The 27,043-nt window shown below is 58.0% G+C and overlaps 1 protein-coding gene across 3 annotated transcripts; it reads left to right on the top strand.

Annotated features, from left to right (window-relative positions):
* Positions 1-7,219: 7,219 nt before the first annotated feature.
* On the top strand, positions 7,220-26,586 carry PDGFB (platelet derived growth factor subunit B). 3 transcript variants are annotated; one of them, XM_059187009.1, is made up of 7 exons: positions 7,220-7,353; positions 15,272-15,368; positions 17,668-17,760; positions 18,949-19,154; positions 20,485-20,629; positions 24,493-24,643; positions 25,010-26,586. In XM_059187009.1, exons 1-6 carry the CDS (start codon positions 7,291-7,293, stop codon positions 24,615-24,617), a joined length of 729 nt encoding a protein of 242 aa, XP_059042992.1. In that variant the 5' UTR covers positions 7,220-7,290; the 3' UTR covers positions 24,618-24,643; positions 25,010-26,586. The 3 variants fall into 3 exon arrangements, with proteins under 3 accessions (XP_059042992.1, XP_059042991.1, XP_059042990.1); XM_059187008.1 differs by having other exon boundaries at positions 24,490-24,643; positions 25,153-26,586; XM_059187007.1 differs by having other exon boundaries at positions 24,490-24,643.
* Positions 26,587-27,043: the final 457 nt, after the last annotated feature.

The following is a 27,043-nucleotide window of genomic DNA, read 5'->3' as shown; positions in this document are numbered from 1 at the left end:
GCCCAAAGACACACAGCCAGTAACTGGCACAGCAGGGTCTCCGAGCCAGGCCTGCAGGGCTTACCTACCAAGGGCCTTGTCCATGGATCCAAACCCCCACGCAGGTTCACAGTCCCTGCCCTGGAGAAGCTCACAGGTCTTCCAGTGGGGTGGGGTGGTGAGTGGGGTCCCAAGATACATCCAGGACGCGGAAGCCTCCTCAAGCAGCCTCTTGGTAGTGGCAAGAAGGGACAGCTTGCTACTTCTGGGAACTCACTCCAGGGAAAGCTCCCCAGCAGGCAGGCAGGACTGGTGAGGAAGTGGGCAAGATGTGGTTGGAGAAGAGAGTGAAGGCTGAACTGAGAGGGGCATCGTCACAAGTAAAAGTGTGGTCGAGGGTAAAAATTAGCCATCCACTCTTCCTTGTGAACTCCAGCTTCATCCAGAACCTTCTCTCATGTCCATCTGTTTCCCTCCCTCTCTCACTGACCACACTTCCAGACTCACCACCCTGGAGACCTTGCTTCCCCACTCCCAACCAACAGGAGAGGGCTGGGCGTCCCTGCCGTTGGCAAAACGATCGCTCATTTCTGTCCCTGACTCACTGTGTGATCTTGGGCAAGTCACATGTTGTCTCTGAACCTCAGGTATCCCCTCCGAACAGCCTTGGCTTGTATGGCAGGGACGGGGGCTTGAACATCGATGTTGTGTCAGACTTTCTCCCCAAGAAGGGCTTCCTAAATAGCAGTGGGAGGAGATGGGGACTCTGGTGAGGACTAGGAGTGAGGACGACAATGACCTTCCATTACTTGCCATCTGTGTCTCCTTTCGAGCAGCCTCCCCTGTCCAGCATTAGCCCACCGTGGTGCGGCACCACACAAGGCAGAGAAAGGAGGCTCCTTTGGCCAGGGGTCCAGCCCAGTGCCCACCAGTGGACCTTCCCCATGTAGGGGTGTAGTGAAGGCAAAACCAGTGTTGAGGACGGGCAGTGTCCAGGTGGGCTGGGCAGCTGTGTTTCATCTTTGACCGGCCTGGCAGGCAGGGACAGATGTTCAGAGGATGATGCTGGCACCAGGCTGCCCAGGTTCAAGTGAAGCTTAACTGGGTGAATATACCTAAAAACCTGGGCTCATCTGCTCTCAGGAATATTGAGGACGAATCTGTGACTCTGTCACTGTGGTCAGCTTCCCATCCTTCGGACAGGTCCGTCATGTTTCCTGCGGTTACAAATATCTTCCTCCGGAGAGCTGGGGAGGGTCTGTGGGCTGCTGTAGCCCCACCAAGAGGGCTGCCTGCTACCTGCTGGCCCTTCTCTCCCTCGTGCACCATCCCAGTCGAATCTTCAGAGCATGGGCAGCAAGGACATCCTGATTTGGAAAGGACCAGCTAAACCCGGATCTAGCACACAACTTCTCATTTGAGGGGCCACAAATAGCTCCCCGCCCTGAGGTGGTGGGCAGGTCTTGGGGGCCCGCTGCCTCCAGCCCTGCTCAGTTTCCTCTGTGTAGCTCACTTAATTTGTTGAATTTTCTGTATGGAAAGTGAAATGAAATGCTGGGCGGCTCCCATCCAGGCCCCACAGCGGGCATGATGTAATGGGGAGACGGGAGAAGTCTGGGCTTTGGCATCAGGGCTCTGGATTCAAATCTTGACACTGCTGCTTCCTTGCTGGGTGATGCTGGGCCAGCGAGTGTCCCTCTCTGAGCCTCAGTGCCCCCTCCCCCAGGGATGAAGAAGATAAGAGCACCAGCCCTCCAGGAAGTGGCTTGTTCCTTTGCTGGTAGAATGGTGACGGTTGCTATGCTCTCCTCAGGCAGAGCGCTTGGTTCAGGGTGAATGCTCTGTAGGGGAGCGCATCCTGGTTACCAGAGGTCCAGCCTGGGAGCAGCCAGGAGTTAGGGGTGCCCAACACCAGCTCCGGGGCGGAGTCATCTCCCAGCATGTTTGGGGGGGGGTGGGGGGACTTTGCTCCATTTCCAGGCAGCTTTCAGGACAGGTAGATCTGAGCTGTCCCGTCCAAACATCCTCTTCCTGGTCTGGAGACTAGAGGAGCTAAAAATGCACAACTCAGCCCCAGCAAAACAAACACCTCGCTTCCCTTGCCTTTGTATACAGGACACGAGGCCCAAGGCAGTAGAGGCAGTGTGGTGGGCTCCCCCAGGCTGCCCTCGGCCTGGCGGGGAGGGGTCTGTCTGTCTGCCTTCCTGGGGTTCTCTCCTGCCTCTCTGGTCTTCACATCCATAATGGCCAGAGCCTCACCAGTGTGTGGGCGTCTCCAAAAGAAGTGGTGGGGGGCTCATTGGGAAGACCCCCACTTCCAGGTGATTGACCAGTAGCCTTGGGCTCCACCCCAAGCCCTGTCTCCGAGCTCACAGGTGGGTGTGTGCGTGTGCACATATGCCTGGGGCTGGAGGGCTGGAGCTGTAACAAGGATCAGCCCAGCACCAGCAACCGACATGTGTGCAGCGCATCCGCCATGCTTTCAACACTGAGCATGTGTTAACCCCGTGATGTGATCAGTACTGTTATCCACATTCTATAGATGAGAAAGCCGAGGCTCAGAAAGGTGAAGTTCAAGGTCACAGGGCTAGTAAATGGCAGAGCAGGCATTGAAGCCCTGCTGCCTTTGCTGGGAAGCCTCCCCACCATAGGAGCACCAACGCAGAAATCGCTCCCTTCCTGGGGGAGGGTGAAGCAGGCTGGGGTCTGGAGGCAGGGGCAGGGCAGGGAGGGGTGAGGGGGCAGCTGACCGCAGCTACCTGGTGTGGGGGTAGATGCCTGTTTTGCCATCATACAGCCTCAGGCTGGGGCCTCAGGCCATTTGTGGCTTGGCCTTGGACGGTCCCCAACTTGGAGCCTGACCTCCTCCCTGCCCCCCATCAAGCTGGAAAGAGCAAACATGCCTGGCATGGGGCCTGCTAGGCCTCTCTCAGGAGAACGGGGATACCCACTCTGGACTTGAGGGCCCAACGCTGCCCCCGGGATGGAAGCCAGCTCCTTCCTTGGCCCTGAGCCCCCACTCCCAGAGTATAAGATGTTTTTGATGGAGGAGAGCTTAGACTGCTCTAGACATACAGTCTAAAAAGGCCTGGCCTTGGAGGTGGGGGCCCTCAGCAATTAGCGGAGGGCTGTGGCCACTTGGTTTTCTGCTGGGCTCAGACCTATCAAGGGGGTAGGGGATGAGAGTTATGGGGTGTGGCTTCCAGCCCACATAAACAGCATCCAGAACTACTGGAAAGCCTGATTCTTCAGGGCCCCATTGCCAAAAGATGTGCCGGGGTCTTTCCAGGTCTGTGAGGTGCCCCTGTAGAGTCTGGTTTAGAGGCTCACATTGTAAGCCCCTCCCCAAGCCCTTCCACCCCCTCAGGCAGGGCATGGAATCTTTGTACCACAAGGCCAGGACTCAGAGGAACAAAAAGGCAAGACACTTCTTCATTTATTCTTTTCTTTAGCAGATATTTATTGAGCAACTGCAGTATTGTGGGAGCTGGAATGAGACCCTTGCTCACCAGGAGCTCAGTCTAGAGCTAGACCGATAAATGGGCAATGACAATACCATTTGGCACATGCTGTGGGAACCCAGAGCAAGTTCCAAGCCCAGGGGGCTTCCTGGAGGAGGTGTTAAGTCAAGTCTCACAGGAGGAAGAGGAGGAGGTGTTCTTTAGAGAACTGCTGGTGTGGAAAGACACCCCCCACCCCCCCGCATTGGGATGGTGTCCACGAGGAGCGGGCACAGGAAAGGCGTTCTCCTGAGCAAGGCATTCAGGCTGGGTGCCCTGTGGTTCTGGCCGCCTCTGCTGTCCCTGTCCTGCCACTTCTAACCAGCGAATGAAGACGTCTGGACTGTGATGATCTGTGTCTAGCTCACTCGAGAGCCTGGTAGGTCGCAGAGTCCCAGCTCTGGGTCTGCTTTCTTACATTTCTTCTTAGGGCCTGCAGATCGTGTGTGCTCAGTGGTGCAGGTCCTATACCCTACCCACTCACATCCTTCCCCTGAGGCTGAGCCGTGTGCTCCCCTCCTTTGTGCTCCTCCAGCACTTTTGTGTGTAAGTCAGAACTGCTGTTTGTACAGCACTTTCAGTTGGCAAAGCACTTGGACATATATTCATGGATTTGATGCTCACAAAAGTGTAAAATGTGTCCTAATTCTCATCGTCAGTCATCACCTGCCAAGAGGCAGCATAGTGTGGTGGTTCAAGCCTGTGGGCTCCACAGCTGGAATGCTTGGGTTGGAGTCTAGCTCTACCATTGTACTGGCTGTGTGACCTTGAACAAATTGCTTCAACTCTCTGTGCTACAATTTCCCCATTTGTTAAGATGGGAGCAGCACACCTAACAAGAGCAACGAGAGGCTACATGCGGAGTAAAAAGAACATTCCTATGATGCGGTCCCCTCAGTGATAATGGGAGCTGTTCGCATCTCTTTTATGGATAAGGATCCACAAGGTCAAGGTCAACATCACCTAGTGTCCTGTGGTTTTATGTCTAAGTCTTTGGACTTCAAGTCTTGTGTTTTGGGATTATCTTCCCAAACCCCTACACCTCAATCTCCCTGTCACCCTGTCTCCTGATTTATCTGTCTATGCCTCTGTCTGTCCTTCTGGATAGGGACTCTGCTAGGGCAGGAGCCTGTATTAGCCTTGTGTGTTCTCCCCAGAGCCTGGAATAATGCCTGGCCCCCGGGAACACTCAGACTCCGTGTTGAAGGAACGATGGACTCCGTGTGTCGGGTATCGTGCTCAGTCCTTCCAGATGCGTTATCTCCTCTGAGCCTCCAGAGGAGGGGAGCCTCCAGCCTTCGGGAGCAAGCTAAGAATTCTACAACTGCACGGAGGTATAATAAAATGCATAGATCAGTTCTGATGTGGGTAGGTATCCGTGAACTCATTGTTGCCAGCAAAGCTGACAAACATCCTCATTGTCCCGAGCATTTTCCCAGGCCTCCTTGAAATCCTTCTCTCCCTCCAATTCTAGATTTATTTCTAGTTTCCAGGGAGAGGAAACTGAGGTACAGAGAGGTGAAGCTTCCCAAAGACACCTGACCTGCTCAAGTGGCCACACCAGGATTTGAACCAAGGTGACCTGCCCCCAGCCTGCCTCCCAGCCCCTGTGCCAGGCTGCCCAGGTGGTCGTGGGTGGAGGGGAGTGCTTGTAGCTGTTTGTAAAGAGGCTCGCCTGGCAAAATCCTCCCTCCTCTGGACAAGACGCACAAGACGGCTTCTGAAGAGACAGCGGGTGTGCCTGTCTGGGTGATGGAGGCGTGAGGAGCAGGCTGGCACCCCAAACGGATGTCTGGGTCCCAAGGGCAGACAACAGAGAGTGCAAGGGGACCAGAGAAAGGTGCCCTATGGCCAGGAGCCCAGTGATACAATGAGGCTGCGGGTCCCGTGGTGGGTGTTGGGCTGGGCGGGCGTGTGTGTGTGTGACTCTGTGACTGTGATCGTGTGACTGCGGGGCCACCGCAGCTCTTTTGGCACTGGGGGTGGGAGGCGTTAACCGTGTGAATGCCGGTGGGTGTCCCCCCCCCACCCCGCCCCTGGCCCTGGGCCTCAAAACCTGGGGGCTGAGGGAGGTAGTAAACCCCAGGGGGACTGTGGGATTGCAATGGCGGCCCTGCAAGGATGCTGCAGGGCGGTGGGGGTTTGTGTGACTTTGCAGTTCAACACACTGGCGGTGCCTGTGGTGTGCCAGGCAACCAGCGAGGAGGCGGAGACACCAACCCAGCTTTCTGCTGAATGGTACTGGCTGCGGGGTCTGTGTGATCACCTTGTGGCTGGCTCCCAGCTCTGTGCTGTCTGCCTTTTCTGGCCCCAGGTCCTCCCAAGAACCTCATGCCACTCGGAGGCTGGAGGGAAGAGCGAGGAAAGGAAGTGACTTGCCCAAGGTGACCCAGCTGCTCAGCGCCAGGGCGGGATGGGAACCAGGCTGCAGAGCCTGAATCCTTCACCGCTCCTCCTGGGTCAGGGTGCAAGTGCTGCCCTGGGGGGCTGCGGGTTTGGACTCCCGGGGGTGGTCCCGGAGACAACTCCCCAACCACGTGGGCTAGAAATCAGGCCACGGTCACTGTGCTAAGGGGCGGGGCGCTCGGTCGCCCTTAGTTCTCCCTTCCCACGGGCCAGATCCTAGACAGAGGGGCTGCGGGGCTCTTAGAGACCCCTGAACGCCCCGCCCCCCACCCCAAGCCCTCCCAGAGCTCCCCCCCCTTCCCGGTGCTGACTCTGGGCCAGAAGAGGAAAGGCAGTCTCCACCCACCTCTAGCGCTCTCCCTTCTCCTTTATAAAGGCCGGAACAGCTGAAAGGGTGGCAACTTCTCCTCCTGCCGCCGGGAGCAGCCCGCCTGTCTCCCCGCGCGCCCGCAGCCTCCCCCGCTGCCTCCCTGAGGGCTCCCCTCTGGCCGCCCGCGCCCATCTTTCATTCCCGAGATAGAGATATTTTGCGCACACACACATACACACACGCGCAAAAAAGGGGGAAATAAAAGGCCCACCCTCCAGCCTCGTTGCAAAGAGAAGCCGGAGCAGCCGCAGCTCACAGCCCGCAGAGGACGCCCAGAGCGGCGAGCGCGCGGACAGACGGACCGACGGACCCGAGCCGCGTCCACCTGTCTGCCGCGCCCGGCACTGCGCGCAGCGGGCACGCCGCGAGCGCGGAGCAGCCGTGCCCGCCGCGCGGGCCCCGCGCCAAGGCGCACACGCTCCGGCCCCCCCCAACCCGGCCCGGGCGGGAGTTTGCACCTCTCCCTGCCCGGGTACTCGGGCCGCCGCTGCAAAGCCAACTTTGGTAAAAGTTTTTTGGGGGAGACTTTGGCCGTGAGGTGCCCAACTCTGCACTTTCCGACTTCGGGGGCCTTTCCAGAAAATGTTGCAAAAAAGCTAAGCCGGCGGGCAGAGGAAAACGCCTATAGTCGGCGAGTGAAGACGAGCCATCGACTGCCGTGTTCTTTTTCCTCTTGGAGGTTGGAGTCCCCTGGGCGCCCCCACACGGCTAGACGCCTCGGCTGGTTGGCGACGCAGACCCCTGGCCGTGGATGCTCACTCGGGCTCGGGATACGCCCAGGTAGCGGCCTCGGACCCTGGTCCCGCGCCCAGGCCCTCCCCAGCCCCTCAACGACGGAGCCGGGGCCGGGGGCGGCGGCGCCCGGGGGCCATGCGGGTGAGCCGCGGCGGCGGCTGCAGCGGCCTGAGCGCCTGATCGCCGCAGACCCGAGCCGAGCCCACCTCCCTCCCCAGCCCCCGCCCCCAGCCCTGGCCGCGGGGGCGGCGCGCTCGGTCCACTTGTCCGGGGCCCCGCGGGGCCGGGCCCGGAGTCGGCATGAATCGCTGCTGGGCGCTCTTCCTGTCTCTCTGCTGCTACCTGCGTCTGGTCAGCGCCGAGGTGAGTTGCGACGGCTGCCAGGGCTGGTTCGCTTCATTCATTACCCCCACCCTCGCCCCTTAGTCGTTCCCTCCCCTCCCTGCAGTGAACTTCGGACCTTTGCAGCCCACGGGCCTAGCGCCGGGCGCGAGGTGACCTCCGAGGGCTGGGACGCGAGGTCCGGGAGGTGCCAGGCTCTAAGGGGAGGGGGCAGGGGCAGCTTTCTTTCCGAGGGCTTGATCCCAGATCCCCGGCCCTTTCAGCGTCGGGGTAGGGTGTGTGTGTGTCCCTGTCACCCACCCCTCAGGAACCCGAAGGGAGAGAGGGTGGGGGTGGCGCCCGGGGTGCAGAAGGCGGCGCGTTCTCCCAAGCCCACTTTGGTTGCAGCTTCGTTCTGTCCAGGAGCCGGCTTGCATGGGAGGTGTGAGCTCGCGCACCGGCGGCAGCTACGCCAGCCTTCCGCGGGGATTTGCCTCCCCTCCCAGGCTCTGGCTCCCGGTCGGGACGGGCGCCCTCGGGCCAGCGCAGGGCATGTTCAGCCCTAGAGCGCAGTACTGCAGCAGCTTGTGTCTTGGGTGCGGGGGTTGCCCAGAGAGAGGTCTTGGGCACTCGGGAACTGGGGAGGAGTAGAGGCTTTTAAAGAATCCAGCCCTCGGGGCGGTGTGTGCCCCAGGCTCCGCCATACCTGCGCCCGCGCCCTGCGAGAGGGAGCGCCTCTCTCCCCCGCTTGCGGGGTGCGGAGCGCGCCAGGAAAAGCGTAGCTGCAAGGCAGGTGGGGTGTAAAAGCGTCTGCGGGAGCGATCAGGTCGGATCAGTACCCCCACCCCTCCCAGCCTCACGTAGCAGTGAGTTGGCAAGTCCACCCGGAATCCAGGTGGGAAAGGGGGCGGGGCAGGGAGGGAGCGCGAGGTTGGGGGGAGGAGAGGGCAGCCGGGAGCGCGGCGAGCCTGGGTCCCGTCCCGCCTCCGCTCCGCGGCGGCTGGGAGCCGGCACTTCGCCGGCTCCCGAGGAGGGCCGGCCCCTCCTGACGTCCAGCGAGGCGCAGGAAGGCGGCGGCGGCGGCGGCGAAGGGGTTAAGGTGAAGGGCTCCGAGGCAGCGGCCAGACCTTGGGCCGCCGCCAGCGCAGGTTGTTTTGACCACGGCAGAGCCGTCGCCGTCTCCTTTTGTTCTCGGGGCTCCTCGAGGGCCGCCGGCCGCCCGCCCTGGGGCCCCGCCCTTCCGCGGCCAACCCCCCGCGGTCCGCACCGGGAGGGAGGCCGCAGGGCTCGGCCCAGCAGCCTGCAGGCGCCTCCCGACGCCCCCTCCTCTCCTCTCTGCAGCCCCCCGGGCCGCGGCCAGCTGTTGGGGAGGGGGGCGCCGGCCGGCCCCAGCTGCCGCCTCGCCTTGCCGCGGGGCCTGGGGGCTGGGGCCGGTGCCAGGGCGTCCTGGGAACGCCGGCGCCCCCGCCGCTGCTCTCCGCAGCCCACCCCGCCCGGCCCCCGGACTCGCTCACTCACCCCACGCACGCACACTCTTGGCCAGAGGCGATGCTGCGCTCCGGCGGGCGGGCGCGCAGAGCGACGGGCATGCACTACCGCGGCCGGGTCGCGCGCCCGCCGCCGCCACGCCCGTGCACACGCGGGGCACACGCGCGCGCGCCGCACACACACGTACGCCTGGCCCCCGAACACGCGACCTGAACACACGTGCGCGCACACCCACGCACGCACCCGGGCACGCACGGCTCCTATACACCCGGCATCAGGAGTCCACCCCCGCGCAACAGGTGGGCTCACCGTGGGCCCTGAAACCTCGTCGTCTCTGTGGGGACCACATCTCCTTGCTGGGCCCTAGGAGAGAGGGGAAACCGGGACCCTGACCTCCCATCAGGTCCTGGCTCCGTAGCACCCACTGTTTTTTGCTGGCTCAGGTCAGTTTGCCGCCGCTCCAGCATTACCACTCCGTGACTGCTTTTTTCCAACTACCCTACCCGGGAGGCGGAAAGTAGTGATGCGACCGGGGGCGCTGTGATGTCCAGAGCAGTCTCCCTTCCTATAGGCCCTTCTTTGAGTCTCCAAGACTGGAGGACCCTCTCCGCTGAAGGGGCTCCCCCTGGCTGTTCTGTCTCCTTTGCGGATCCCAGCCAGAGGCTGGATGACAGCTGGATGAGTCTTTTTCGCAGGCCTGCCCTCCTCATTTCCAGCTTCCTCCCCCAACTCCATGGATATGTTTGGGGAAACGCTGTGACACCGAAGCTGGTGCCTTGCTCCCCACTGTAATCACAGTGGCCTGGAGCACAAGACCTGGAACACAAGGCCCTCCGGAAGCCACAATTTCCGAAAGAAGCACTTTCGAGCTAAGCCTTGGCGGGGCTCTGGGGGAGGAGACATAAAGGGGAAACCCATCAACATGGGGGCCAGTCGGGGAGGGGAGACCACAGGAGAGCTTGCTGTGGAGATGGCCTTGGGGCTGGTCTGGTCCCTGGCCCGGAGCCTCAGGTAGAGGCCCGAGCAGGTGCACAGGAGGGGTGGGACCTCTGATGGGGGGCCTGGCAGAGGGTCTGCAGAGGCCTAGGAGGTCCTATCTCCATCAGCTGAGCTGGCTTCGGGGAGGTTAACTCCCATTGTCATGTGACGCCTCCCGCCTCAGCACCCTTCTGCCGGGAAGGAGTGGCTTGCTAATGGCCTTAAAGTGGTGCAGGACCAGCTTGCTGGGTTCTCTCTCCCAGCCCTAGAAATGTCTGCAAGTTTAGGACTGAACAGAATTTTGAGGCTCTGGGGCAAGACCTAAACTGGGTGCCTATACGTGTGTGTGTGTGTGTGTGTGTGTGTGTGTGTGTGTGTAGGAGGGGTTGATTCAGTGATAGTGGTAAAGAGGTGTTTGCCATGGGCGTCCTGGGTCCCTTTCAGTCTCCTCCTCCTCCCATGCCTCATCTAGGACAGCTGTTCCATTTTCTGGTTTATTTATTGTCCGTCTTCCCTCACTGGTCTATATTCCTCCAGAGAGTTTATCTTGGTCACCACGTCTCCCATTCTTGGAACAGTGCCTGGTCCAAGGTGGATAATCTGTAAATATTTGGGGAAAGGATAGTCGATGTGGGGAGGGGTGGGTGTCGAGGAAGGACCAGACCAGACGTCTGTCTAGCGCTTGCTAAGTGCTTTATAAACATGGCCTTAGTCCTCAGTCAGCCCCAGGGCAATGCTGCCTGCTCGGCCTGAGGGCCGACTTTCTCATTTGAGCTCTTGGCCCCATCTTGAGAGACAAGCTTGTCTTTCGGTTCCATGTCTTGGGGCTTGGACTGTCAAGATCCGGACAGGACAGAGGAAGAAACAGAAGGGAAATCGGACTGCACAGATTCTGTGTGTCTTGCGCTGGGTCTCAGTTTCTCCCACTCCCCAAAATGTGAAGGTTGGATTGGCTCAGAGTTACCCAGGTGCAGTGGAATTCCCTGGCCTCTCGAAAATGCAGATTCCTGCTCCGCCCTGCCCCGGTGCTGGGAGCTGGGCCAGCCTGGGGTGGAGGGTAGGACCCCCGGCGGGGGGCGGGGTGGGGCAGTGACTGAGATGGGCTGTCCCAGTGGTAACTGCCACACTGACCCCTTTTCCAGCACTAAGAGTTTTTCTGCTCCAGGGAGAGGTGGACAGCCCAGTGTGGGGCTGGGCTAACATTCAGGAGGGGCGGGAGGGTCCCAGGAGCCACAGGGAAGGGAAATACTAGGTGGGAAAGTCTGGTTCTGAATGGCTTCTGTGGTCTGCCCAGAGAAGGCTTCTTCAAAGGGCTTGGCTTTGGCATTTGAATCTAAATCAGGCCCGAGACTGTCAGGCAGGCAGGCGGGCGGGCGCTTGGAGGCCTTGCCGGCTTCTCTCTCTGCCAGCCACAGCCACCGCCCCTGGCTGCTTGGGCTGAGCCTGTCATCTCCCTCGGCGGAGCAGGGGCTGGGGAGTGCGTATCTGTGTGTGCAGCTGGGGCCCTGGGGGAGGGTGGGGTGCACGCCCCTTTGATCTGCCAGCCTAGCTGGGAGCAGGTAATTCACCTGGCCTCACGCTGGTAGCTCCTGCCCTCCCTACCTTCTGCAGCTGGTGTCGGGGGCGGGGCGGGCTGGGGAGGAGGCTGTTTGCCTTGGCTCCCACCGCTGGCTGCGCCCCAGCTGCCTTCTCACCGCGCCCTTGCCCTGTCAGGAACCCCAGGCCTGAGATCTGGGGCAGCCTCATCTGGATGCCATGCTCTTTGCCCTGCCCACCTAAGGAGGGTTCTAGAACGTATGCCCAGGAAACCCGGGCCCGGGCTGCTCACCCTCCCACACCAAGAAGAGCCTCTGACCCCCAGCAGGTGCCCAGGCGAGTCTCCCCCAGGGCGCTGCATCCTGGAGCGGAGCACAGGCTGAATTTCCCCCATCCCTCACCCGCCCCCAGCCCCGGAAGGGACACGCCAGCCCACGCGGCCCTGGGCAGTGCCAGTGGGGGCTAGGGTGCCGTTTCCTGGGGCCCAGCACAGGGTGGGGGGGGGAGGGGGGCTAATGCAAAGCCACAGACTCTCCAGGGCAGGCGGCTCTCCACCCACCAATTGTCTTCCTCAAAAAGGCAATTGCTGGCCCTGGGCGTGTGTGCTGCTTGCTGCTGTCCTGCTTGCTGCTGTCCTCAAGGAAGGAGCCGCTGCAGGACTGAATTGGCCAGTGACAGCTCATTAAGCACCCGTTACTTGCCCGCTGCTCTGCTAGGTGCAATTATACCTCCAAGGTCAGGTGTTCTTCGCCCCATTTAAAAGATGAAGAGGCTAAGGTTGTTCAAAGGCTTAATCCAAGAGGCCAGGTTTCCTTGGCAGCTGAAGTCGCTGCTTTTCTGTGTACTGGAGTTTTTTTTTTTTTTTTTAAAGATTTTATTTATTTATTTGACAGACAGAGATCACAAGTAGGCAGAGAGGCAGGCAGAGAGAAGGAGGAAGCAGGCTCCCTGCTGAGCAGAGAGCCCGATGCGGGACTCGATCCCAGGGCCCTGAGATCATGACCTGAGCCGAAGGCAGTGGCTTAACCCATTGAGCCACCCAGGCGCCCCTGTACTGGAGTTTTTCAACATCTGCCCTTTGGACATCTTGGGAAGCTAATTCTTTATGGTGGAAGACTGTCCTGTGCCCATTAGGACCACTGGTCGCCACCTACTAGATGGTTGTGACCACCCCAGCTATGCTCTGGTAGTGACCTCCTCAGCTATGGCCCGTGTCCCCTGCATACTGTCTAGCCCTTGCTCTGGGACACCTGATACCAGAAAGCTCCATGGTGGGCTGGAGGAGGGAGGGGCACGACTCTGCTCCTCGTGGCATAGACCTGGAACCCTTTCCTCCCTTCTCTAAGCCTCTAGCTTCCTCACCTGGAAGATGGGGACGAAAATAGAGAGCCAGCTGCTTAGGACTGACAGTACAGCATTTAGCTCAGTGCCTGGCTCATAATTTGCACTTAATAAAAGTTAGCTATGGTCTCATTATCGAATCCAGATGGCTCTTAGTGAGTCTGGGCAGCCAGGGGCCAAGTTACTAGAAACACGTGCAGGGAAGGCCTCTCTGCTTAGAAGAGGAGGTAGTTTGTTTGGAGGGTGGTGGGGGAAGAACCCAGGAGGTCTTCCTGGTGGAGGAGGTAGGAGGATCACACAGGAGAGAACCCCAGGGAGAAGTGCAGAGTCCTTCATGCATTTTATGAGTACGTCTTGAGCACCTACTGTGTACTTCTCCCACATGCCCAGGCTGTCCTGGGCTCTTCGCCACTCAGCTTGGGAGGGTAACATCATCTCTTGGATCTCAGGCTGGGTCTGGGGCATCTGCTCATCCTGTCTGGGGGTCTGCCTCCTCTGCCCCAGCTGGCAGCTGCAGCGAACTCTCCAATGGGCAAGGAGGTCTTGGCATGAGTGCCCTATGCCATTTGGTACTGGGCCTCTGGGCCCTCTCCTGGGGGTGGTGAATTGGATCATTAACACACAGATAGCCTGGGGGCCAGGGCTAGGCACCCTCACCCTTGGCTTTCCTCTGCTGCCTCTCCTGCCACCACAGGCAGAATTAGAATGGAATCAAATGTCTGTGATCCCCGATGCACAGATGAGGGCCAGGACCAAAGAGGGGGCAGTGAGCCCCCCGAGGTTGTGGGGTGGTTAGTAAGAACAAGGGTAGAATTTAGTTCCCTGGACTACCAGTTCTGGGCTTGGCAAAACCCTCAGGGGAAGTAGCCTGCCTTGGTCTTAACTGGGGACCAGCCGCCTGCTTTCCCGTCTGTGGGTAGGGCCCTGTGCCCACATTTGGGGACACCAGAGGCATGGGGGAGGAAAGCGAGGGGCAGCTGAGCTGGTGTCCCTGCCCTCTTGTGCCCACAGCCCCTGACTCCCCAGCTTCATAGACTTGGACCCTGAAGGAAAGTTCCCAGCTGCTGGTGTTGCGGGATGGGGGGGGGGGGGCACTTGCTGCTTACTTACAAGCTTACTGCTCAGGCCCCAGCCTTCCTGCCTTGAACCTGCCAGCAGGTCTAGACACCAGGCAGGATCACAAGCTCTGTGTTCAAATGAAAAAACAAACAAACAAATAAAACTGAGCTCAGGGCTTTCAAGGAATTTGTTTTAAAAGTGGACATACCCACACTCCACCCCAGCTTTAAGGCCGATCTAGGTGGCCAGGGCTGATCGGACGGGTTAGAACCCCTGGAGGAGGTGTTCCCAGATGCCATGATAACCATTGAGGAAACGGACCTTTGGGGGAGCCAGAAACCAATCTATGCCCAAGCTCCAAACAGCTTTTGGGGAGAACCCCCGGGGCTGGCTCTGGGGCAGATGACCTCCTTGCCCACCACCCCCTCCATCAGGCAGAGACTCAGCCCCTGCAAAGCCAGTCAGAACTCTGGCCCTTTGGAGTGTTCCATGAACTCACTAGAACTGGAGCTCCCGCCTCCTCACCCAGAGAAACTGAAGCAGAGTTGCCGGCGCCCCCTCCAGGGCTCCCTCCCCAGGACCGTGCCATCCTGCATCTGTGTGGGCACATGTGTGTGTGTGTTTGCACGGCTGGGAGTTCGGACATGAAGCAGGGTCTCACTCGTTTCCTTTGCCCCGAGGCGCTGGGTGCCCAGATTGGGCCACCCTCCTCAAGACCTCTGACATCAGCCCCTTAGGTCTCCCCGGACCATGAGGGATGTGGCCGTGACCTTCCTATCGGGCCACTCTCATGTCATTGTGAGGCCTGCGGTTTCCCTGGAGGAAGCCCGGCTCCGAGTGGGGCCTGTTAAAGCACTTATTAAGTTTCAAGTGTTTTTGGTAACAGGCCAGAGGGGCTCTAAAAATAGGGTTTGGTTGGGCATGGGGCATGGGTAAGCTTTCAGGTTTCGTGTCTGCATCCAAGGATTCCCTTCTCTCCTCTTTTGAGCAAGAGACTAAATAAATCTGTCAGTACCTGGGGCCCCCTGAGCCTGTCCTGCTCCACAAGCACTTAGGAACCCCCTCATGTACCCAGGAGGCTAGGGGCACAAGGTTCTGCCATCGGAGAGCCTTGGATTTGAGTGTAGCTTCTGCCGATAATTGGCTAGAGGATTCTGTTTTCTCATCTGTAAAATGGGGACAATTAGATCTCCTATGACAGATGCTGGCTGTCATTGGCTGTCAGGTAGGGAGGAAAAGCAGAAAGACGGTGTTGGAGTCTCCAGGAGCCTGTGATGCGATCGGGAGACGGGGGTCCACCAGCCGGTCTCATTCGGAACAAGCCGCAGCTTCATTTGGGATGGGAGATGGGCCTCTGATTTGGGTCTTAGAAGCTTAAGAACTTTGTGCTTCTGGTTGCCATGGAATCTGCCCCCTGCCCGGCTGTCCATTTGCCCATGGCCGAGAGGCCCTGTGGGGCTTTTCCATGGGATGGTGTGAGTGTGCAGCAGGGAAGAAGAACCATGGCTGGAAAGGCCTCAACTCCCGTTCACTTAACCTCACGGCGTCTGCCTGGCAGGGGGACCCCATTCCCGAGGAGCTCTACGAGATGCTGAGTGACCACTCGATCCGCTCCTTTGATGACCTCCAGCGCCTGCTGCACGGAGCCTCCGTAGGTAAATTGAACCCTCATTCAGGGCTCTGGGCCTCCACCAAGTCCTTGGGGGAGCCGGGAGGGGCCAGCAAGGGGTAGCCTCACTTTCTTGACTTTCAGAGAACTAGAGGCCTGTGGCAGCCCCAAAAGGGCTCAACCACACCTGCCCAGGGCAGGGCTGAGTAGGTGGACGGGTTGGTACCTGGGACGTGGGGCGTGGCAGAAGTACCCACACGTGGCTCTGGCTTGGTGCATGGGGTGGGGTGCCGGGAGGAGGCGGGGCAGGGAGAAGGTGCCCAGGGCATAGGCTGAAAGTGTATCCAGGTGTGGACTCAGCCAGGGAGGGTGGTGGCGAGGGAGCCATATCCTGGCCCCTCTGGCCAAGCGCCCAGTCTGTAAGGTCTCCCGGGGACACCTGGCCCAGACCAGCAGGCAGTCATGCCCTAGCCTAAGAGTGCATTCAGCGAATGGGCACGTGCTTGGTGGCACACACGTGGCAGGGCTGGCGGGCTGGGTCGGGAATGTATTTATAAACGCTGTCTTCAGAGCAAATTCCATTCTATTCTAACCTCTGGCCTGTTCCCTGGAGCCCTGGTCAGCAGCCCCCACCCCCTCTGCCCCCGCACCCCCAGCTCCCCTTCCCTCTAGGGTTTTGTCTCTTTGTCACTTTGTAATCCTTGCCCAGACTCCTATCTACGGGGGACGGCACTTCCTGTCTTTGTTTCCTCTCCCCGTTGGGCCCCTGGCTCCCTCTCAAAAGCATTCCCGGGCCCTTTCAAACCCGCCTGTGCCGGGGGCTGGCTAGGCAGGCGGGAGGGGGCCCCAGCTGGGCCCCCCTATTGTTCACTAGGCCCCCCACCCTATGTCTCCCACACCCCCCACCCCAGGCCCGACTGGCCAGCCCTGGCCAACACAATGGGGCAACTTCCAAATTTAGCCTTTCTGCAGTTTCTTTCCAAGGCCCTTGGCCCCCACCCTCGGACAGCCCCTACACACCCCGGCTGGGGGTCGGGTTTGGAGACAGAGGTTTTCAATAGCGGGCCTGTTTGGAGGCAACCATGTGGCTATTTTTTCCTAATCAACTTAACCTTTCCACAAAGCACATCTTTTCCCCCATCTCCTCTCCACCAGAGACATTCCAGAGATGACGGGGACAAAGGAGGGGAGCGAGAGGGACAGACAGACACGCTGATGCGGGAGCAGTAGGCTGGACGGAAAGGCACCCGTTGTGGGGACCGTCCTCTTCCAAACAGGACCCCTGGGAGCCCACACAGAAGAGAAGGAGCTTTGTCCTTGGCAGGGCCAGCGGGAAGGGGAGACAGCAAGAGCTGCGAGAGGGCTGCGTGGAGGGGGCGGGAGTCTGTCCCCAACATCCCTCGGTCTATTTGCTCCCTCTTCAGCCATCAGAGAGCTGGAAGGGTCTCTCCAGGATTCAGTGTCAAACTCAAAGTCTTCCGGTCTGGCCCTCACCTCCCACAGTGGTGTCCGCGGCCTCTAGAGAGAGGGATGGCTCCAAGGAGCACCAAGGATGACACCAAGATGAGGGGCCTCTCGGGCTGGAGAAGGGAGATGTAGTCTGTGACCTGAGGGTGCAACGGACGGTTTAGGGCAGGTACCGGGTCAAAGATTAGAGGGGAGAGGCAAACACCATGACACTCCGGGAGCTGGAGCAAGACCCAGGCCTGGAAGGGCTCGGGGTATGGGCGCCCCCATCCCAGCAGGCTGGCTCCCCACCCCTCTCTGCTTTCAGCCCCCACCCCCACTCCTGTCCCTCCTCCCTCTCTCCAGCTCAGCTGGGCCATTGTCCGGGGCTCCAGAGGGGCTGTGTCCAGGGCATGCTGGTCCCCCCGGGGATTCTGGGAATTTCTCCATTCAGCACTTCCTATGGGAACGCTGGGCGGAGGGGCACTGGAAACTGGCCTTCCGAGCTCTGGGTCTTTGCCCTGCCCTGGAGGCTAAGGAGGGTTCGCTTACAGTAGCAAAAGGGAAGGGTTATTTTTAACTCCTTTGACATGGGTTCTGTCCAAATATGTGGCTGAAAAGCCCAGAGTGGGGCTGAGAGCCGCCCCAGGATGCAGTCCAGGCCCCGCTACCCCCTGAGCCCCAATACCACCCTGGGGTTGCCTGGAGGGCCCCTTGTCAGAGCGAGGACCCTCCATTTTGTAGGGACCTGCAAGGAGAGTCTGTTCTTTGGAGTGGGGCGCCAGTGAGGGAGAGAGGCCGCCTTCCTGCCTGCCCCAGATCCTCCATGGGAGCCTCCACCCCGCAATCGGAGCAGCCAATGGCTAACCGAGTGCATCTGACTGTGCCTTCTCTTACAGATGAAGACGGGGCCGAGTTGGACCTGAATTTGACCCAGTCCCATTCTGGTGGCGAGCTGGAGGAGAGCTTATCCCGAGGGAGAAGGAGCCTAGGTGAGGCTGCAAATGAGAATGATGATGGCCCCAGGGCAGGAGCCAGAGTAGGAGACCTGGGGCGGCCGCCCGCCCCCAGCTTCAGGCCATCCCATTCGTCCCACACTGAGGACTGAGTCTAACTCAAGAGAGTAGAACTGTCCTTCAAAACACTATATTGAGGAGTTGAGTCATCACGCCCCATCCCCCGACACAGTTTCCTAAATATAGTGCTTTTAAACTCATTTGTGCGTTACTCCAACCCTAGAGATAGAGATTGTTGGCCCCATTTTATACAGTTGGAAAGTGGGGCCCAGAGAGGGTGAAGCCCTCATGGCCCAAGTCACACAGCTAGCAGGGGCAGGGCTGGGATCCCAGAAGCTCTTCTCACTTGAACCCAGTGCCATCCTGGTGGGGTGTGTGTCTCTTCTGTGGCTTAGGGCTGCAGCCTGGGACGGCAAGCAAAGCTTGGTACCTGCTTGGGTCCCATGGAGGCCTCCCAGGGAAGGCCAGAGCCTGCTCTAAGTCCCTCCTCCTCTCTGCCCACTTCTAGTTCCCTCAAACACTGTAGACAGTGGCTAGGGGGACCTCTATGAATTTGGGCAGCTAGTCGAACCTCAGTGTCTCTCCAGGAGAACGAGGGCAGAGCCCCAGTATGGACAGCAGGCTTGCTGTGGGACGCTCCCATTACTCAGATCTGTAAGTGCAGGGTATAGGCGCTGTTAGCCCCCAGGCCATTGATGAGGAAACAGTCTTTGAAAGAAGCAAGGATGTCAGAGTAGGTAACATTGTATTGTTTACAAAATAATAAGCCAGTAGGAGCCAGGGGTCAGGGAAGCCCAGAAATGTGTGAAATCGCAAATGAACCTGAGGGCAGGTGGAAGGAAACTGACATTTAGGACAGACCGGCCTTCTCAGTGATCTCACTGGATCCTTACAGCGGTTCTTGGGGGTAGGTCTCATGGAGAAACTGAGGCTCAGGGCACATCGGCAACCTACCTGTCCGGTCCCACAGCTGATAACAACCAGGACGCGCAGACGCCCCCCCCACCCCCGCCCCACGCTTCCCTCTACCCCGGGGGTCGAAGGAAGCGGGACTTGGCCGGCCGTTTGTCGGGGAGAGCAGTGCCCGAGCTGCCCTGCTGGATCGGGCCTGGTGGGGGCTCCGGGCCGGCCCACCCTCCTGACGGAGGTCCCCTCTCCCTTCAGGTTCCCCGACAGTCGCCGAGCCGGCCATGATCGCCGAGTGCAAGACGCGCACGGAGGTGTTCGAGATCTCGCGGCGCCTCATAGACCGCACAAACGCTAACTTCCTGGTGTGGCCGCCGTGCGTGGAGGTGCAGCGTTGCTCCGGCTGCTGCAACAACCGCAACGTGCAGTGCCGCCCCACCCAGGTGCAGCTGCGGCCCGTCCAGGTGCGCAGGCGCGCCGCCGCCCCGGCTGTGAGCTGTGGGCGGGGCTTCCCTCGGGCCCCGCCCCGCTCCCCTCCCGGACTAGCTGGCCCCGCTGCCGCAGGGGTGGAGAGGCGTTCCTGGCAGGATACTGGGCTCTGTCCATTTAGGGCTCTCTGGGCAGGTGCGAGGCCACCTGTGAATCCTCAAGACCACCCAGGCCGCTGTACGCTAAAGCCGCATACAGACCCCCAGGCAGGGCTGGGTGTGGAACATTAAGTGAAGGGTGCTGCCTCCTCTTTTACAGGGATCAAACCCCAAAATGTCCCTTGAAGACACCTTTCTATAAGCATTTACTGTATACTCAGAATGTTCTGGGCTGCTCGGTTTTCCTCCAAATTGGTTTGGGTTCCTTGCCTTGTCTTTAACAAGGAGGGTACAGAGTCCCTCCAGGCAACAGACACAGCAAATGCTGGGGCAGCCCCAGCAAAGGGTCAGAATGCGGAATCCTGCCTTCTTTCTGGAGAGATGGGGTATGCAGTCTGACTCAAGGCAAATTCTAGAATAGAGGCTGCTCTGGGGAGCTCCGGGTCTCATGCTGGGCAGGGCCCGGCCAGAGAAGATTCAGCTGTCTTCTGATTCACGTGGAAAGGTTTTTGTGCCCCTTGGGTCAGCCTCGCCTACACAGCAACTCAGGAGGGGCAGAGCTGCTGGGCACACCTAGGGCTCAGCACCGGCTGATGAGCCCTGCTCTCGCCACCTGCTCCACCTGCTTCATCTCGCTCCCCTCCCTGAGGTCAGCTGTGGCTTTTCCCCATGCCCACCATCCATCGCAGGCCTGGGCCCTGTGCCCGAGATCACAAGTGTCAACGGCTACCACACCACCCACTGTCAGGGTATCTCCTGTCCGCAGTGTTTCCAGCTCCATGGACGGACACCTGACAGCTGACCTCCCCCTTCCCGCCTCCCTCCTGGATAAAGCCTCCCCCTACTTCCTTCCAGACAACCATCTCCCGCCTCTGCCATAGTCCCTGACCTTGGCTGGCGCTCCGGGAATGAGGACACCACAAGCCCTAGACTCAACCCGGAAATGCCTTTCTCCCTCTCTGGGAGCTCCAAGGGGGATGGGGCCAAGCTGGAGGCCAGGTCGGGAGGGCTTGTTTTGATGGAAAAGCTACGAGAAGGGCAGAGGGCAAGGTCCTGCTATTGTTTGGGCCAGTGCCTCTCTACTCCTGGCTTTCGAGGAAAGATCCCTGTGGGGGGACAGTGGGGTGGGGGAGGAGCAGGCAGGCAGGCTCCCTCAGCCCCTGCCTGTGTGGTCTTACAGAGGCACTTGGATGGTTCTGTCTTCCAGGTGAGAAAAATTGAGATTGTACGGAAGAAGCCAACATTTAAGAAGGCCACAGTGACCCTGGAGGACCACCTGGCATGCAAGTGTGAGACAGTGGTGGCTACTCGACCCGTGACCAGAAGCCCGGGGAGTACCCAAGAGCAGCGAGGTAACCGCTGGACCAAGGTCTGCCTCTGAATTGCTCAGCCGGGCAGCTCCCTTTTCTTGTGGCAGCTGCCGGGGTGGGGGTGATGGTGGTGGAAATTGAATCAGGCATGCCCCTGGTTACATTCATTTGGAACTTTCTATCTCACTGAGAACAATCCAGATTCCTCCCCTGCCTGCAAGGCTTTACACAAAGATGTTAGCCCCTGATTGGCCTACCAGCCTTGCTGCCCACCCACTCCCCCTCACCAGCCTGACCTCCTTGAGTGGCCAGATACATTTCTGCCACAGGGCCTTTGCACATGTCACCTTCCATCTGAAATTCATTTCTCTCAACTCTTCAAAAGCCTACTTGTGTTCATTTGGGTCTCAACTCAGAAGTCACCTCTTCCTAGAGGTCTGCCCTGACTACCTAGTCCAGAGTGGCTCCCATCCCCGTCTCGCTACCATAGCCCCTTACTTTGTTGAATGAGTACATGAAATTATGGGGCAAGAGAAGACTCCACGGACATCATCTTCAGATATTTGACAACCTGTCCTGGGGACGAGAAATCAAACTCATTTCCTGTGGCTTTCAGAGGGGATTAGGACCAGTGGGGAAAAGCCACTGGAGAGAGATTCACTCTATGTACCAAAAGCTGTTGATCAGTCAGGGGGCCAAGATGGAATTGTATATGCCTTGTGCAGTAGTGAGTTTCCTGTCATTGAAGATGTGTAGGTAGAGACTGGGCAACTGTGCAGCAGTGATGTGAATTCAAACACTAGATGGTTAATTGGAAATGGAGTACTGTTTTACTCTTTACACTTCATGAATTCACAATTTCAGGAGCATAGTTTGACTCAAGGGACCCCAAAAATGATCTGATCCAATGGCCTGGTTCACATTTTACAGAGGAGGTGCCTGAGGCTCAGAGAGGCTAGGGTCTTGCCCAAGGTCACACAGCCAGTCCCAGGCAGGGGTGCAGCGGGAGTCTAGGGATCCTGAATTTCTATTCTTGGCCCTTCCCTCACCCTGACAGCAGTCACCAGTTCTTACCTGCCTTGTCATTTTCTTTCTTTTTTTTTTTTTTTTTTAAAGAATTTAATATTGTTAGAGCTAGAACGGTCCACAGAAATGACCCTACAAGTCAGTTGCTTAGTGTTCTTGATGGGGCTCCTAGAGCCCAGAGAGGTTAAGGGACTTAATGAAGGTTGCATAGTGGTGAAGTCTAGCCCAGAGCCCAGATCTTGTACTGTCTAGTTCTGCATTCTTTAGGCTGTCCTGCTACCTCTTCTCCCTCGAATGTTTGCAGTAAGGATCAAGAATTATTATTTTAAGATTTTATTTTTAAGTAATCTCCATATCCAACAAGGGGCTTGAACTCACAACCCTGAGATCAAGAGTCTCATGTTCTACTGACTGAGCCAGCCAAGAACCCCAAGGATCAAGACTTATCAAATTAGTATGCTTAGATGAGCATTAAAAAAAAAAATCACCTATTGATTTTCAGTTACTATTACTATTGGTAGAGGAAAGAACACCTTAGAAGTCTTCTGAAGGCAGGCCTACCTCTTAGCCTCTTTGTCCTGATCTGAGAGCCAAGCTGAGGCCCGGATGCCCTGGGAGGGTTGATAATTTGGCAGCTCCAAACTGACCGGTTGTAAATTTACAGTTAATTAATACAGTTATTTAATATAGTTATAATAATACATATAATTAATACAGTAATTAATATAGTTAACACAGAGCACATGGGGTAGCGAATAGCATGGAATAATAAGAATGAACATGGAATCATTTAGTCAGGAAAGATCATATTCTCCTCTGTGTTTAGGATGGTGTTCTTTCGTATGCCCGGGCTTCATGTGATTTTTCAAGCCAGATTTTGGAAGGCATGTTCAGCTGATCGATATGTAGATTACGTAAAGTCTTGCCGTGTCAGTTTCAGCAGTTCGGCCCCAGCCTGGCTTTGGCTTGGTACTGTTGCCTGTGTGATGCCTGTGTCAGACCTCCTGGGCTCGAGACTTGACTCTGTCTCTCATGAGCTGCATGACGACCTTGAGCCTGGTCAGAACTTGCCCAGCTCTGGGTCCTGCTGATGACTCCCATCTCTGGAGCCCAAACTCCAGGCCCTTTAATGGCCCTTGTAGGTGTCCCTCCTCCAAGGGAGATCTGAGACCTGTCTGCATCCTTATACTGCCTGATGGCAGAGATGGGCTGTCTCATGGGAGCTTGTGTCTGGAAGATGGGAAGCCGGCTTTGGCTCCGAAGAGCTGGGGGTGCTAGGAAAGGCTCCCAGGAAGAGATGGGCCTTGAGCTTGGCAGAGAAAGCTTTTGTAGCAGGGTGTTGACATGGGGGGTCGGGAGGAAGAGATGTAAGTGCTTACCTTGCCTGAGGCTCATGAGTGCTGTGATTTACAGGCCAGTGGTTGAAAGTACGGGCTCCAGAGGCCGACTCCTAAGTTAAAATCCCAGTGCCCCTGCCTCAGTTTCCCTATATGTTAAATGTAGATACTTGTACCTGCTGTGAGGATAAATGAGAACATTGCCAGGTGCACGGGAAGGGCCACCAAGGCTTTCTGGCGATTTCCGCATGTTATTACCTAACCCGAGGACCAGCGCTGCTGCCCACTCAGTTTTAAAGATACAGAAATCGAGGCACAGGGAGTTTATGTGACTTGTCCCAAAGTATGCCACTAATACCTGGGAGAGCTCAGATTCAAGCGCAGGTGGTATGGCCCACAGCCAGAGCCCTGGTCCACCCCCACCAACCCTCTTCTTGGAGTGGTGAGGGCCAGGTGAGGACAGGCACAGGGATGAGGAGGCCCAGCTCCACGGTGGGAGTATGTGGTTCTGGCCCGATGCCCAGCGGCTCCCCCATCACAGGACTGGAAGGGGCTGGGAGGCTGGTGGGAGGAAACCTCAACAGGAGTCCAGCGAGGGAATGAGAAAGAAGTGAGGAAGAGCAGCCCCCCTTTGCTGATCAGACTCCTTAGTCTGATCTTAGTGGCTTAACACAACCCTTACGTTATCATCTTTCCCTGATGCTGGGTTGACTGGGCTCTGCCCAGCAGTTCCACTGGTGTCTCCTGCGATCCTAGCGGGGCAGCTGGGCCCATGTCCTTCTCCTTGTAGTCCATGGCGTCTCCTTCCCACGTGCCTTCCCCAGCAGAGTAGCCAGACTTCTTAGGCAGTGGCGCAGGGCTCCCCAAGGCAAAAAGAGGGGAGCCGCCAAGTCTTCTTTAAAAAAAAAAAAAAAAAGATGTATTTATTTACTTTAGAGAGAGAGAAGGAGCATGTCATCAGGGAGAGGGGCAGAGGAAGAGGTAGAGAGACTGTCAAGCAGACGCCCCGCTGAGCACAGAGCCTCACGCAGGGCTCGATCTCAGGACCCCAAGATCATGACCTGAGCTGAAATCTGAGCCTCAACTCAACCATCCAGGCACTCTGGCAGCTGCCAACGAGCCTTCTTAAGGTTTTTGCCCAGAACCAGCACAGCACCACTCTGCCTGCTTCTATTGGTTAATAGATCCAAGTCCACGCCAGGCTCAAGGGGCATAGAAATGAGGACAAAGAACTTGAAGCCATAGCGATCTACTCCCTTCTGTGTTTGCCGACGAACTGCCATTTATTCATTTTACCAGTCCTGTGAGGGGGTGGTCTTACTATCCCCATATCACAGGTGGGGAAACTGAGGCGCAGACTGGTTCAATAATTGGTAAGCAGCGGAGTTGGGATTTGAACCCAAGGAGGGCTGGCCTCAGGCTGCTGCCCCTTCTTTCAGCCCAGAAGATCTGGAGAGGTCTGTGGCAGGTGTCAGTTGAGAGCGATAGACACTCTCCAGAGGTTGTCTGCCTGCTGACAAGACCTTTCTTTCTCTCAAGCAGCCAAGACACCCCAAACTCGGGTGACCATTCGGACAGTGCGAGTCCGCCGGCCCCCCAAGGGGAAGCACCGGAAGTTCAAGCACACGCATGACAAGAAGGCACTGAAGGAGACCCTCGGAGCCTAGGGGCATCTGCAGGAGAGTGTGGGCAGGTGAGGCCTGGTGGGGAAACTGAGCCCCGGACCCCAGGCCTTTCTTCTCCTTGGCCTGAGGCTTGGGCTGTGGAAGGGGACAGGGAGAGGTATTTCCCCCACACAAAATCCCAGCTCTCAGCCTGGATGCCCTCCGCCCAGTTTCAACTGAATTTTCCCATAGGAAGTTGGGTGAGGGGCTTTGGGGACCCCAGCCCAAATGTGTCCCAGCTGCCCTATGAGAATGGGAAGTCTAAGCCTCAACTCCCCCAGCCCTGAGTGTTGCTGGAAATCAGCTCCCCATCTCCAGCAAGAGAGGCGTGTGAGCGTGGGATGGAACCCTTAGGCTGTCTCTGACCCCCCCGTGTCCCTCTGCTTGGCCCACAGGGTTATTTAATATGGTATTTGCTGTATCGCCCCCATGGGGTCCTTGGAGTGATAATATTGTTCCCCTCGTCCGTCTGTCTCGATGCCTGATTCGGACGGCCAATGGTGCTTCCCCCCCTTCTGTGCGTCCGTCCACCCACCAGCGGGTCCACTCATTGGCCTCCAGCGCCTTGCCCAGCAGCTCGAGAAGGAAACGGAGGACCTGAGCTCCATGGCTGTCTTCCTCCGCCAAGCCCGACCACCTGGGAGAGAAGCAGAAGAGAGACCAGCGGGCCCGCTGTTCCCTGGCTTCCCGCCCGGGTCACACCTGTGTGCTGTGGACTGGCCCGAAGCCCTGCACAAGGTCCAAAGACCCTCTAGATGTGGGTGGCCTGCCTGGTCCCAGGACCCCGGCCAGCTCTGAAGGGAACCCCTCAGGCAGGCCAGGGTACCTCGTACTCCTGTGGCTGAGACCACACGGGGGAGCGGGAACTGGAGAAAAGCCCTCCCACGGCGCCCAGGCCCAGTCACTTCTCCCTGGTCGCCTCTGCTTACCGTGGCTTTGTTTTCCACACCTGAGATCTTTGACGGTGTGGACTCCTCTGGGTGGGCGTGACCCGAGCACCAGGCGGCCAGGTGCCCCCTCAGGTGGGTTAGAGACGAAGTTTGCTCTGGAGCTGACACGGATGGTGACCTGGGCATTCACTGCCTCCTTCCACTCCCCCAACCTTCACTTTCTCTGTTTTATCTCTACCTCCACCCTGTATCTTCCTCTTGTCCTGGCCATCAGTCTGCTCCACCAAGGGTCTCTTGGACCCCATGCTTCTGCTCCATCAGGCAGAAGGCCAGGGGTCAGGGCAGCAGGGGGCCTGCCTGTCATATCCAAGCCCAGCCAAGACTGCCATGTAGGTTTGTGCAGGGTGTGCACTGCACAAGGGCACTGCCTGCAGGGATCATGGTTCACACTGTAGAACGTGGACAGTTTTTGTATTTATTAGGACCGTCTTCTGGGAGAAAGAGATAAAAGCGTCTGGAGGAAGGGACCCTTTTCCTAACTGACAAAGGCTCCACATGAACTGGCTGTGCCCTGACTTGGCCAATGGCTCGGAGTGGCTGGACAAGAGCAAGCCCACATTGGGTGGGGAGGCAGCACTGTTGTCCATCTGGTCTCCGTTTTCCTGAGTCCTCAGCTCAAGCAGTTCCCCTTCCGGGCAGGTGTGAAAAACCCAAGAGCAAGTCTCCAAGGGAAGGGGCAGCCCTTCTCTCCCCCTGCACACTCCCCCCATATTAGATTCTTTTGAGTTCCACTACTGGTGGCTCCTTCCAGGAAACCAGCTCATGGGCTGGGAGTTGGGGAGAAAAGATGCCCAGGGCTCCCCGGAGTGGGGTCTGAACTCCCACCTCCCTCCCCACCTTCGACTGCACTTTCCTCCCTACTCCCCCTCCTCCAAACTCTGCTTCCTTCAGTTTGTAAAGTTGGTGATTATATTTTTGGGGGGCTTTCCTTTTATTTTTTAAATGTAAATTTATTTATATTCCGTATTTAAAGTTGTAAAAAAAAAAATAACCACAAAAGAAAATCAAGTGAATCCACTGGAGTTCTGTCTGTTGGCATTGTGTGCGACAATCACCCTTCCAAACTGGCAGGATTTACTGACAGCCTGTCACGTGTTCCTCTGGCTCTGGGAAGCGCAAGCCCACGCTCGTGCGCACACTCACACGTGGGCATGTACACACGTGGGCCCGCTGTCCCGGGGGTGGGGAAGAGCCAAACAGCCTGGCCTGTAGATTTTGGTCCTGCAGCAGCTCCTGATCCCCGACCACAGGTCTCAGCACTGTGCCTGTCGCTGGCAGTGACGAGACGGTTTCTGCCAGCACGAGGCTCTCTGTAAGCGCACCAGATCCTTGGCCTCATAGGGCGGGGCTGGCTGTGGGGAAGGGTGTACCCCATGTGGGAAAAGCTGGAGGAGGTCCTGGAGGGGCTGTGAAATTCAGAAGGGACACAACTGAAAGGTGGATCTGGGGTCCGATCTTGGCTCAGTCCTTACCCTGCTG

Source organism: Mustela lutreola, chromosome 8 (genome assembly GCF_030435805.1).
Source record: "Mustela lutreola isolate mMusLut2 chromosome 8, mMusLut2.pri, whole genome shotgun sequence".
Classification (NCBI taxonomy): Eukaryota; Metazoa; Chordata; class Mammalia; order Carnivora; family Mustelidae; genus Mustela; species Mustela lutreola.
The sequence above is the reverse complement of the archived record's forward strand: the minus strand, read 5'-3'. Positions and strand labels throughout refer to the sequence as shown.

Excerpts from the sequence above, each read along its gene's own strand:
- PDGFB (XM_059187008.1), top strand. The coding sequence starts at position 7,291 with ATGAATCGCTGCTGGGCGCTCTTCCTGTCTCTCTGCTGCTACCTGCGT. Across the intron at positions 15,369-17,667 it reads GCTGCACGGAGCCTCCGTAG|ATGAAGACGGGGCCGAGTTG; the intron begins GTAAATTGAACC and ends CTTCTCTTACAG. Across the intron at positions 19,155-20,484 it reads TGCAGCTGCGGCCCGTCCAG|GTGAGAAAAATTGAGATTGT; the intron begins GTGCGCAGGCGC and ends TCTGTCTTCCAG.